This window comes from Opisthorchis viverrini (assembly GCF_000715545.1).
Source record: "Opisthorchis viverrini unplaced genomic scaffold opera_v5_239, whole genome shotgun sequence".
NCBI classification, from domain to species: Eukaryota; Metazoa; Platyhelminthes; class Trematoda; order Opisthorchiida; family Opisthorchiidae; genus Opisthorchis; species Opisthorchis viverrini.
In genome coordinates this window covers 333,425-347,315 of record NW_008751897.1, presented here as the reverse complement: position 1 = coordinate 347,315, position 13,891 = coordinate 333,425, and the positions used below count along the sequence as shown (strand labels likewise).

Sequence of the window (13,891 nt, the reverse complement as noted above, 5' to 3'; positions counted from 1 at the left end):
GTTTAAGGGACAGGAACAGCTAGTGTGGATACCACAAACGTATGACACGCCAGGCTTGATGCTTCGAGTACTGAATCAAATGAATGGTTCGTTCAGCAATCACACAGCTAGAACCACCACATGGCATTGCGCCAGCGATTTAGATATACGAGCGTACCGGTGTGGATACCACAAACGTATGACGCGCCGCGCTTGATGCTTCGAATACTAAATCAAATCAGTGGTTCGTTCAGCAATCACACACCTAGAACCACCACATGGCATCGCGCCAGCGATTTAGATATACGAGCGTACCGCGTATAAGAGCATCACTGTCTCCCGATACCCATCGTTCGATGTCATGTCAAGTTTTATCAGTCCTAATTTCACATCCGTCAAATTATCCCATGCATTTCTTGAGATAGTTGTTGCGTGATTTTGAAAGTCCGCCTAGATCAGGATCATTTGTCTTAATCCAGCCCAGTGCCTCACAATTAGCATTGAACTCTGTGATTACACCACACCTGCGTTACACGGTGTGGTAGCCCGACTGTACTCGTTCCTGGTGTCTGATAGACAGTATGTAGTCCAACCGACTAATGATCCAACTGGTTTCAAGGGATCAAGACTGTCTCGCACCTGATTAACATCAAAAGCCTATTTGCCTGAGCTTCAGTACATCCCGCTTGTCCTTTTCTGACAAAATTCGTACTTGTTCTAGCACCCTCCCTCTAAAGACAAATGAGCAGTCCTTCTAACCTGTTTGATTGGAGAAAACTGTCCTATTTTGGAACGGGTATAGAGGGAAAGTATTGTCCAACGGCATATTAGGACTACCGTCGTCCTCAGAACTAATAACCACCAAATGAAATCGGGGAAAGTAGATCTACTTGTAAACTCATACGAAATGGTCCCTAAATTGTGAACTAGAACTTTCAAAAATCCCAAGAGGCCATACTGCATGATTAGTTAAAAACGTGAAGAAGCTAGTGTATCCGATTATTGCAATGCGAATAACCTTCTGGTCTATAGTACAGTAGATTAACATTACCCCAAACACGTTTGTTACAAGTAAAATTGTACACAGAATTGAGGGGCTCAGGCTGTTTTGGTAGCCCGTTTGTGGTTTGGTTGAAAGTCTACCAACGATATGAACAAACTGCCCTTGTTGGGGCTCCATTGTACGACTTGTCCACATGTCCAATCGACAATGTAGAACTGCATGACAAAATATTGCTCGTTATTAGTTCCATACCAGGTAAGCCGGTTGTGGCCCCACCGAGACGTTTGGGCATTCAGCTCAGACTGACACTGGCTTACGAAACTATCTTTTACACGGATAACCTAAAACGTTCACAGCAGGAAACAACCCACGGGGACTGCGCCTACCTGATGAGCCCCAAGAAGGGCAAAACCGGTCGTGGGCTGTCGAAGAGTTTCCAGCAACCTTGTGAGTAGTTTCCTTTATGAAAACCCACGGATAGTTGTCCCAGAACCCCTCAAACCCTTTCCTAACAAGGTGCGAGTGAAATGCGAACAAGTCCATGTCTGCGAGTCTGCCGTGTTGGCGAGAGAGCATAACCAAGTTTGTTACAACTAGCGTCCAAATTCACTAAAAAGTTTGTAGTAGACTGAAGTTGCAAGCCACGAGAGCTTCACACAAAGCGCCTAATCCAACTAAAACGCAACTCACCGCTCTGTAAGATGCACTGTGCAGGTTCATTTCTTTATTTCCCACCGTGCTGATAGAATCCAAAGCGGAGCAAGCTGCCCAACGGCGGAGGATATCGACACAACCTTTATTCTGATTCAGTAAGTCTTCTGGAGATACCACATTCCCCAAAGACTTTGACATTTTTCGCCCTTCTGAATCTGCGGTCATTCCATGAACCACAAGTGTCCTGCAGGTTGAACACGATATGCGGGACACCAATTAGTAGTATGGTGTTCGACAATGCAGTATGATAACTTCAGGTAAAAAAGCAACCGATTGAGGCAAATGTAGTCTAAAATAAGCATTATAACAAAATCAGGGTCATTTACACAAGAAGCAGAATAAGGCACAATCATTCAGCTGTAGCACCATTCCGGTGCCTAAATGCCATGCCACCCGAAGGTTGCACGAGGGCTGGGATACTGCCAGGTTGCCCAAGCCTAGACAGAGGAAGTCGAGAGGCAGAGGTCGGGTTCGCATCACGGACCTTCCGGTCAGTAAATTCGCACTCTAATCAATTGGGCCATCTCGCCCCATAAGGCACAATACTGTCTCAGTAAACTTATGCACTGCTCTGCGACAGCTTGGATTCAGAGCCCTGAGATTGGATGGCAAACGTCGGCCGAAACATTCTTCATAAAATCTACCCAATGCATTAGAAAGTGTGTAGACGAGATCAACCGGAACAGTATGGTGGGTGGAAGATGTTTGATGAGTGTAGTAAAACGTGATCCGTTCTTTCTTGTGGTGGGAAAAACGGGACACCAGTGTAGCTAGGAGGAAAGAAGTTGGACGTCGAACAGATCAACCGACACAGATACTCGGACGATCCGCCACGAATGTATAAGGGCACATTATGCAGAATAATACTATTGTGGCATTACCTATGAGAAATTCCAATGAAACTCCAGTGGCTGTAATTTCTTCCTGAATGAGCTGAAAAGTAAACAGCTCACAAAACCGCTACGGGGTTGATTGTCTCAGCTTTCGGGAGCTACACACACCTGACGAGATGTACACAAGGCGAAACCGGTGGTGGGATGTCTGCGAATTTCCTAAACAACAATGAGAACTTTCTTTACTGGTGGTTGATCAGATGGTCGTTGATCTGTTCGTGAGCTTGGCAATTGACTTGAAAACAAGCACATCGGAATCGACCCAGTATATCAACCGCTGCAGGCAAAAGAATTACGGAACTGGTCGTTGGCTTGTTCGCTGAGCTGGGCAATTTGACTGCAAACGTTTCGTCACCAATCGAGGTGACATCATCAGTGCGTTATTGGAGAGCGTAGCGGTGGGTTAGTGGTTGTGTCCAGCTCAGTGAACAAGTCAACGATCTTCTACGCCACCTGAGCTACCAACATTTTCCTCTATACAAAATCACGGAACAACAGAACGCAGAGCAAGGGACAAACTAAAACAAACAACAAAAAACCGAGGGGAGCAACCCCCCTTCCCGGACCACCATCATACCGACAAACCGGAGGAGGACAAAGATCAGCTCAACAAATTGATCATTGAATTGTAACTGAGTTGACCAATATGAGAAGAAAAACCTACATCAATCGCGGAAGTAAAAGCGGCTAAGCAGACTGAAGAAAACTATCAAAAATAGAAGTCGCTATCAAAACAAACCAAATTAAAGGAAGATAGACCACAGCGCAACACAGACCGGGAAGGGACCGATCGAAAACGCACTTAAAACACTCCAAAGATCCATCCAACCAACCAGTGGAATAAGAGACATACAGACAACAACGCAGCGGAAATCATGATCGGGCCAATAATGCTACAAGGTTCATGTCAACTGATCAATCACATGATAGGAAATTAGATACTCTTCAGAAACTATATAAACGCAGCCAGACACGGAGTAAGCACCCATTCAACTGCTCACTGACGATGTCCCCTAGACTGAGGACGAAACGTTTGCAAACTGCTAAGCTCGCCGAACAGATTAACGACACCAGTAAACACACGACACATTGACAGGAACTTTCCTTCCAAGAGACCGGCCATCCACTGAAAACCTAAAGGCAGCCTGTGAAAACTCATACAGTTCGCACAATTCCTTTAACTAGCCGCGCACTGGACCCCAAAATTATAGTGTGTTTGGATCTCCAAATCGTCCAACGAATGGAGTTCAACGTTCAACTTCGTTTTATTCTGTGTGTATTTGTCACCGGTAAACTATCTCGACGAGAGGACAAGAAAACGTTTTGTGTATCTCGTTTATGCGCCAAAACCGATCACTCACTGAAACGGCGGATACCTCAGTTGACTGAGCTAGTCCATTAAACTTCAAAAGCCACTTACTGTCGACTCAGAAGTATTACCTAACAACCAGTTCAGCGCCCTTCCGGATCACTGGATGTGACATCAACACATGGGAGTTGCGCGTGATGAAACACTCTTGATGTAAAATGATGAAACGTCATCGACTTGGGTGCTAAACTGCTTTGAAAGCTGTCGACCTGTAAAAGTGCTTGGCACGACTCGTTTTTCTTTCGTTTCCACTCATTTGTGTGTCTGAAGATTTTGTTGGTCTTACCTAAAGTGACTTAACAGAAAACAGACAAGCAAGCCATAGCTGGTTTTGCAGCGGTGTTACTAAATACTAAGTGAATGAGCAACAAAGTTATATTCCGTCAGCTGTTAGGGGACAGGTATGACGAAATGAAGGCCCGAAGAGAATCGATGCGCGGCCTCTTCGCACGCTTTCGGAGTGCCGAAATTTTAGGCCTCCCCATGGTGTCCCAAAATCAACTGGAAATTAAGACAAACTAGAGAAAAGTAGCAGAACGAAACAACGACATGACAATGGTTGTCACTGGTGACGCTTATACACTGGAGAAAATAGTCACCACGGTGATTAGCGAAATCAGTTTTTAAGGATAAATGAGTTACCTCGAGCTCGAGGGTAAATTTACTGACCGGAAGGTTTGTGGTTCGAACTCAACCTCAGCATATCGGCCACTTTTGACTGGGCTTGGGCTACCTGGCAGTGTCCCAGCCCCTATGCTTCCTTCGGGTGGCATGGCGGCTAGGCAATACAGTTGAACGACTGTTTTGAGTGTTTCTATTTACCCCAAATCTGCTGGAGGATTGGAAGCTGTAGGCCGCAGTCCCTCTATGGGGAGCATCATAAGGATGTCACGTTCGTATTTCAGTGTTTACTATTTGGACGAGATGTCGCTTACTTGTATGGTGCACAATTCTGAAGGGCAACACTCAGCAGTAGCGAGGACGAAAACCATCCGCGAAACTGATCCTGTCCTTCGAGATATAAGTCAGCGACGGTCTTTGTTTTACCATTCAATGAATGAGACCCATCTAAATGAAAGAACATCAAACGTTAGCGTTCCAACTGATACAAATGAGAAAAGTAGACATGAAACAGAACGATGGATAGGAAATTCCTTACCAGACGGAAACAATGATGCAGATCAGTAAACGGCGTCAGTGACCACGCTATTAGGGATAATGATATCGAAAACCCACAGATTTAGTTTAATTTGAATTTTGTCCACAACCAGTGGTGCAAAACAGACGACATTAGGTCGAGCAATAGCACCAGTTTATGCGTCAGCTTAGATGAAGTCCGATTTATGAAACAGCATGGACGTCGAGTGTGGGACGAAAGCTTACTATAACGTGAATTGCCGTACTCGTGATTAGCTAGGCACCAGTTAAATATACCTATATGTGGTCCCAGATTCTGTCCAGGTACAAACTAGTCACATTGCCGAATGGTGTAACACTCAGCTACTAGTCGGAAGGTAACAGGTTCAAATGTTATCTGGAGATTTAGGTGCTCAGTGCTGATGATTGGCGACAGAGATGAAACAATTAGGCAGTGCTTTTCGGCCTAGATTTAATACACATGTAGGATGAAATCTTAATTAGAACTTCGAACCCCCTTAACGTCTGCAAACAATAAGGTTGACCACCTGGTGTGAGGGAAATAAAGCTGAGACAGCACAGGTGTGTCCCGAAGACGGAGGGGCTAAAATGGATGTAGATAGACTTGACAAGACCTTAGACAGCGAGGAAGGTGCTTTTGACCCACATGCTCCGAAAAAATTCCAGCAGTCACGGCAGATTTTATCGGCGAAACACACTCAGTTGCGGATTACACTGGCGTTAAAGACAGACTCAAATAAGTCTCTCGTCTAGATATTCTTCAACAAAGGCCGCTACAATATTCGAGATATCGCACGACCTCGTCTAGACGGATCATACAACTCAAAAGTTTGCAAAAGCTCTTTGACAGCCCACAATCTCATTTGTTCACCTTGGGGCTCATCAGGTAAGTGTAGTTCTGTCAGGGCGCGCTCAGACAGAAGAAAAAGTACGTGTGCAGAGAGTGACGCATCCCCAAGGTCATCATCGGTTCGACACGTCCGGAAAGTAGGTGAGTTGGTGGCTCTCACCAAACGGCTTAGCAACACACGACCAGCGTAGTGGGCCTGAGAATGTTCACGACCGGAACACCACCATTGGCTGTACGGAGCGAACAAGTGAACGACCATATTTGTCTAAGTAGTCATCCTATATATTTACGCAGACGCTCTGTACGTTTTGTCCTGGCAATACAACCGTGTCCCCAGTCCTCTGTCTTCTCCCTATCACGTAGTTTGGCAGGCTCAGTGCAGAAGTAACCAATAGCTCGGCCACCGCACGATACAACAAGTTTCAAGTTTCCACTAAACTTGTGTTCGAGCTGAACACCGGAATGTATGCAAGTGGGGAAATACGCTCATTATGTGAAAAAATACACTCTACTTCCTCGAACACCGTACCAGCTGAAACACGAGGTGACTTCTGTGCAAAACAAACAGTTGAAGAATAAAATAAACAAGAGACTCCTTCAAGTCTCTCGTTACCACCAGTGCCATTTGCCAATTGCACACAATTCGGGATTCAAGTAGAACATAATGATGATGATGGAAACTCGGGAAGTACGCCTACCTGATGAGCGACAAGACAGGCGACACAGGTATTGGACTGTTGAGGAGCTTTCAACAACCCTATGAGTAGTGTGTATGTGGCCATTCATTTTTCTCGCCTACACTTCTTGCCATTTCAACACACCAGTAATTTTTAAATGCATGATCATGAAAATATGATTGATTCATTCACTGAGCTGAGCCATATGAGGTATTGGTATAAAGAATATGGGGCAAGAGGCAGAGCGACTGACCTTTAGAGAGAACGACCTTAGAGAACGATTCCCCCACTCCCGTTTTTGTCAATGATTCCCTTTTAGAAAAAATGCTCCACAAGAGAGGACGACGGATCGAAAATTGACTCTTGTAAGTACGGCTGATAAAAAAGTATTCGCATCACTCAAAATCTCCAGAAATATCGTTCGACTGATCAGAGATAACACTGGGTTTCATTCGCCAACGAACAGCAAAACCATCAAGATCTACCGAGTCGTACCGCCCTATGACGAGGCTGCGTTTTCAACGACCATGGTCCTAAAATTTAGTCGGAACTAGGTCACACTTAAGTGGAAATATGAAGATTCCAATTTGTTCATCGCACTACGAGGTTAGTGGCAGTGACTAAATTTTTGAAGTGTCGCACGTTGACTTTTCATATAAAGCCGTCATTCTAGCCTACGCATAGAAAAGTCTATAGCGAAGATAAGTTGGGCCAGAAACCCATCAGTTCAACTGCAGTACTCAACATGCGCAGACGTTCGCGTGAATCAAGATTGGGTGAAACGGCTGAAACCAGATCCAATAATGTCGGAGAACGCCGCTCGTGAGAGGAGCACTTTAGTTAGTTCGTGGGTGCTGGCCCCAAATGGGATAAATATGTTTACTTATGAGTAGTCTTACTCAGAGGCTGCCCGTGTGTTCCATTAACAAAAAACCCATAGAACATCAACGGTTTGCAATCCTGCATAATTGCAAGCTGTTTTTCTCCAAAAAAACAAAGGTGTCCATCAGTCTAAACGGTAGCACTACTGTGACGAAGCTTAGTACAAAAATCGGTATTATCACTCATGGTCACTGAGTGATTGTCACTTAGAATAATGAATAATAATCAATCAGTCGTAACACCCCTCCGGTGCCTAGCTGCCGCGCTAACCGAAGGAACCACGACGGCTAGGATACTGCCAAGTTGCCCAAGCCCAAACAGAAGCAGTCGAGACGCAGAGGTAGGGTTCGAACCACGGACCATCCGGTTAGTAAATTCGCGCTATAAGCACTGAGCCATCTCGAGCCCAATTACTACTCAGACTGACTATCCAGTGGGAAACAAAACGTAAGATAGTGCTTGCAATAGTAATTGCACTAAATTTTTAGACTGTCTAAAGAATTCGCTCAATGAAGGTTCGGCTGAGACGATCTGGATGACTTTCCAAGGTGCGCCCACTTTTTGGTTCATCCAGCGCAGCACACGAGGCAAACCTAATGGGCAACTTCCGTGCACTTGCGCCTTCCCAACATCATGATATCCAGGTTCCGGGCAGGATGGCATTGTTGTGAGGAGGCAGACATTGGGAGTTGAAAGCCATTCGCTGCAGAAACATTCCACGGCTCGCACGAAAGAAGAGAAGAAACGTATCCGGACGTGTGACTGCATGATCATTTTGTAATCCTTTCTACATTACCCCTGAATTACTGTCCAGAGACGAGCCACTTCATTGAAAGTATGTGTCGTGAGGCAGCTAGGGACCATACCAAGGCGTACAGCGATTGGTCAGAATGTGAGCCAACCAAGATCGAGCATTTTAGAGCAGCGCTCCCCGCACCATCACGAGAATTCTAGCGTGACCTTGTGGAAAATTCCATGACAAGCCAAAGTAATGTTGTGGTAAATCTCTTGTCTTAACAAAAGACTATTCAAACTACCGTACCTTTAGATATGTCAACGTGGGCAGAGCAAGAAGCCAAAAACCGACATAGGTGTCGGAACATCGTCAGCGAGACACTTTACTTGTACTTCTAATTTCGATGTAAAAAAAGTAAACTGGCGATGGTAACGAAACGAGACTTGTCGCGTGTCACCGGAAATAAGATAAGCGGCTAACTTCGCAGGGATAGGGCAATTTATAGATCGAAAGACATTTACCTTTGCAAAGGACGCCGAGCCAGGACAGGCCACTGTCAAACCAAACGTCGAATACATCGGTGCTTTTTATGACGCCGCTAGGGCTGACGTTCCACTGAAAGCCGAAATCACGTAGATTGGCCATAAATAAAGGTCAAACAACGGGACATACTGGCAGATTACGATAAGAAAGTACCCTGAAATCGGCCTTACCTTTTTCCAGAATCGTTCGGGTACCAGAGTCTCCAGAGATTCATTGAACCAAAAATCTGTACCACAGTGAGCGACGCGCTCCGAAATGCATTGGATGAACTCCCTGAAATGAATACGTACAGAACTCTCCATCAGTGAGCTGGGAGAACAAATGGTCAGTGGCTTTTGCTGCCTCACTAGGACTGTTTTGGTGTTCACAAAAATCCACGAGCCAGCAGAACGTCGCGGCATACATTCCTACGTTCAGTCATACAAAACGTACTGCATTTCCAATTTTGGTTCAAGAGTAGAGCGTTCTCTGGCCATAAAGTAGGTTCCGGTTATATTCACATGGATTTAAGCATTCATAAACAGTTCTTTCGAACAATGACAGAATGCTACTGCTCATCTGATCTCATCAGGAACACGAAAACACTATCTTCCGAATAAACCTTGAGTGAACGAATGGGTTCTTAAGAGTCACCTCCTGATTACTGTCACGCATGTTTCCCCTACAAGCACTGCTCAGTTCTCCTCAAGCTTCATATTTTATTTTCCTGCACCACTCCTTTTTTGTGTGGAGGGAGGAGGATTGGTTCATATATTTATTCTGAATTTTTCATGTCAAAATAAAGTACGAGGTAGCAAGTCTGTAAAATATCGGGGTGTTGTGAAACTGGAAGTTCAGTTGTAACCATCCACCATAAAAATCATGGACGTTGACAAAAATACGGTGCCATACAACCACCAAACGTGAAAATAAGCCCTGGTCAGGTGTGAGAAAAGAGAATTATGGGGATTTAGTGAGAAGTCCTGTGTCCCTACAGAAGACGATCATGAACAAGAAACCGACGCATCGGGACAGTAACAAAATGAACATATATGGGTGGCATGTCGAGGCAAAGCGCCATCAGCGGGATTGACTCAGCATTCTATGCGAATCTTACCCGATATAAGCCCAGCACGCAAGTCCAGGTAAACTTTAGCTAGTTAGTCCGCTTCGGAAACAATGGCACGCACCACATCATGTCCTGCGGGGTTTCCGGCCACATGCGAGGATCACTTTGGCTCCGGCAAAGATGGTGCGAGATCCAACAGTTTAACCGTGGCCACCTTCATTTCACGTTGATATCCGTGAGCCTTTCGCCGACAATGGGTTGGAACAGAGAATGTGCTTCCTGGGATGGACGATTGTCGATCACCACCTAAACCTGATAAGTTTAACCGGCCGCTTTAACGATTCTGATTCACCATCAAGTACAACACGCGCAACTTTGTTTCGCACTTGCAGCCAGATAACTCTTGCCATGGCACGGAGACACCGGTGATAGGAAGTCCAAAGAAGTCTAACAAGGTCTCTGGACCGAAGTGGCCGTGTCTTGTATTCACAAAGATAGTTGCTTTGTATACACCACCTTTTAGCTTCTGTGAAATTAGTTTCTGACTCCATAAGTGACGCAAGTTGGCAAACACTGCCTCCACGCACTAAATCCATCTGTTACAGTACAATCTCGGTTTATAAAGCCATCAAGATGTGTGAACCGATCGACAAACTCAAGTACTTCATTATGAAGTTTCAGAGGCGACTGGAAATCCTGAAGTAAGCCTTTGCGCTTTGAAACGGATATCGAAACGTTGGATTACCTCCAGCGTCCTGTTTGGAATAATTCGTGCGGATAAATGATAGCCAAACAACACAACGCTGTTCGCATAACTCAAGTCTATTAATCTCCATCTGGACACTCAGATTAATGGTTCCGTAGCAAACAAACTTCATGGTAACGTCGTTGACAAAGTTAAACAAAATGGATGGGGATAACCATGACGCCATTGGTCGTGGGGAAGCCTTCAGACAATTCATCGTAGACCGATCAGAATTATGCAAGGGAAGAGAATGAGAAGTGCTCACGGGCCTAATGGTCAAGAGTATTAAAAAGCCAATCAAGTTATAGGGTCAAGGGTACCTTTAAAGTCGAGGAAAACCGCGACTGTTGGTCCGCCCTTGGCGTGGTTCTGCTCAAGCACTTAATATAATGTGCTGATGATGTAATGTAATGATAGGGTTAATGTGCACCAGTGTCAGGCAGAACTCTTGCTTGATCCTCACGGACTTGCGTCTAACGTAACGAAGATGTGCGTCGGGAAACAAGGAAAGCCAATAGCCTCGTTATGACAGACGTGAGACATATAACCTATGATCGAAACAGTCTGTTCGGGTATATTTTTCGAACAAAAATATGAATACCGACTGGCCAAAACTCTCCGTGACATGTTTTCGTCCCCAGATGGTCAAGGCGGACACAAAGATTCCTCTCTAGCTTGGATCAATGCTGGGGAATATCATCTGGTCCAGCAGTCCAGTGACGCTTCAAGGCAAAAGAGCATATACGTATTTCAAAAACCGATAGGAGTCTAAACACAAAGACTACGACTCCAAATGAGCTGGTCAAGCGAAAGATATAAGTAAAGCATTTTAAACTGCTGTTAGGAACATTGCGACCACCGATCTAGACTCTGACCTTGATTGCATATCAGGTAACCAATATTATCTTTGATTAATTCACTTATAGACGGTATTTTAGGTCCCGTTTTGAGGGTTAACTAAAACGGCTTCGGTGGATTTTCAATCCACTGGCTCCTTTCATTTCTTTAACACACTGGCTCCGCCAAGCCTCCCTACCCACACATCGTTCAGCTGTAGCACCCTTTTCTTGCCTGAATGCCATGCCACCAGAAGGAAGTACGAGGACTGCCAGCCTAGACAGGGGAAGTCGAGAGACAGAGATCGGGTTCGAACGATGGACCCTCCGGTCAGTAAATTCACGCCTTAACCACTGAGTTATCTCGCCCCCTGTCTACACGTAGGTCATGTTCAAGCTGTCCTCTAATCAACCGTCTAGCCAAATTGTACTCTTGACCCGAAGTTATAGAGCACCTTGCATGAAGGAGTGATATTGACCATTAGGTTAGCATGTATATATCCATATATAAAAAATAAATAGTTCATCTGTAACACCCATTCGGTGCCCAGCTGTCATGTCACCCGAAGCAAGCACAGGGACCGGGATACTGCCAGGTTGCCCAAGCCTAGATAGGAGAAGTCAAGATACAGAGGTCGGGTTCGAACCACGGACCTTCCGGTCAGTGAATCCGCGCTCTAACCACTTGAGCCATCTCGCCTGTGCACATACTGTGAGAAGTACCACAAACGGAGTCTATCGCATCGCGTATAGGCGTGTTTATTTCAACCTTGTAGTGCACTGCCTAGTAAACTTTGGTAACCCTAATGTATGGCGCATAGGCCCTTTCTGCTGCACCGCATGATCTGAATCACTTTGTGTACTACAAAACGACCAACAGACAGGGATCGGACCGAGCGATCAGTGGCTGATGACGGTTTCAAGGGTTTGGCTTCAAGGCTGTTCAGCAGTAACCGATAGCACAGGTGACACGACGCCTAATGCATCCATCCCCGGTGCTTCTGGAAAGCAGTTGGTGACCAGTAGATTATTGATCTCTATTATCGCTGAATTTTGAGACCATACTAAACATACCACTAAGACTTGCCTGAGACATCTACCGGTGCGTTGAAACCTTTTATTATAAATGACTTTTTGCGAGGGGCAAGATAGTGGTTTGGCCTCGAAGAAGCTCTCGGAAGAAGGCCTTCGCTGCGGAGTTATTTGTTAGAAAATGCGTACTCAACAGCTACAGACTATTGGATAGGGAAGTAAAACTCTCATGTGCATCTTGTTTGCAAAAACTGAATATCCATCTTCTCCTTGAAAGCATCTTCCTAAACTTTCCTGGATATTCATTGACCGTTGCTCAAATGCAAGCAAACGCGACTCCACGAATTCCGTAACAAAGCTCACGAGAAGCTGATTTACGAGAAAACATACTACTCGCATGCCCCATTAATAGTATCCACCGCTACACCGGTGCGTTGAAAACTTCTGTTATTATAACTGAATTTGGACTTTTTGTGGGGGGACAAGTACTGGTTAGTTCTCGATATCTATCTTCCGATGAACCAGAGCTGTAGTCAGCTGCCATGCAAATGAGCAGGGGTGTTCTGTATTCCAACCGGTGCGACTTCTTAATCGGGATGGAAAGTAGGGAGGCAAATCCAGTCGAGCAACGCAGCCTCAGCTCGCGACATGAGTGCTATACGAACACTGGCGCAAACCACCGCAGCAGCTGCAGAAATACCCGAAGTTCCTAGTTTGTAGCGTCTAAATAGAGAAGGCGCTGTAAGCTCAACAACTGGATCTCGGATTCAAGTCTCAGAACTGCAGCTGACGTCAATCTAGCGTATGTGCAACAGTAGCTTGTTAACCGGTCTCCCTGAGGGCTGCAATAAAAACAGAATGAGTTCTGAATAGCGGAGGCGGAGATTGGCTCTAAACGAATCTTCTGTGCCAGTAGCACAAAGAACGAGACATATGTGCCCTACCCGTTTGCTCTTGAGCGAGCCCGAACCCTTTCAACCGAGCGGGTGAGACTATTAAATAAATACCCCGGGACAGAGTTCCCAGGTAAACCTTACTACACTTTACCATGTAGGTCGAATTTCATCATCGACAGCATGACATCAGTGTTTTGCTCTTGAGCCCGAACCCTTTCAACCGAGCGGGTGAGACTATTAAATAAATACCCCGGGACAGAGTTCCCAGGTAAACCTTACTACATACACTCATGTAGGTCGAATTTCATCATCGACAGCATGACATCAGTGTTCAACACTGATGCTTCACTGCCGTACAACCATGACTTATTTGAAAGCCTTATTGTAAAGAAAAGAGTAAAGGTGGACGGGGGAGGGACCTAGTGCTAGCTTAACACAATCATTCCGAGGTGCTTACACCTCCAGACATTCATTCAGGCAGTCTGGATAGAAACTGACAACAAGAACGCCACTGACATCGGTTGGCAGCC

General features: G+C 45.4%; 1 protein-coding gene across 1 annotated transcript in view; it reads right to left on the bottom strand.

Annotated features, from left to right (window-relative positions):
- The window catches only part of T265_08843 (hypothetical protein), a gene marked incomplete at both ends in the record, with an annotated part of 43,181 nt that overhangs the window by 3,157 nt on the left and 26,133 nt on the right, over positions 1-13,891 (bottom strand). Inside the window, 4 exons of the mRNA XM_009174755.1 lie at positions 1,673-1,880; positions 4,894-5,026; positions 8,783-8,876; positions 8,975-9,077. Coding sequence (XP_009173019.1) covers positions 1,673-1,880; positions 4,894-5,026; positions 8,783-8,876; positions 8,975-9,077 — 538 coding nt within the window. The remainder of the gene's footprint in view (positions 1-1,672; positions 1,881-4,893; positions 5,027-8,782; positions 8,877-8,974; positions 9,078-13,891) is intronic.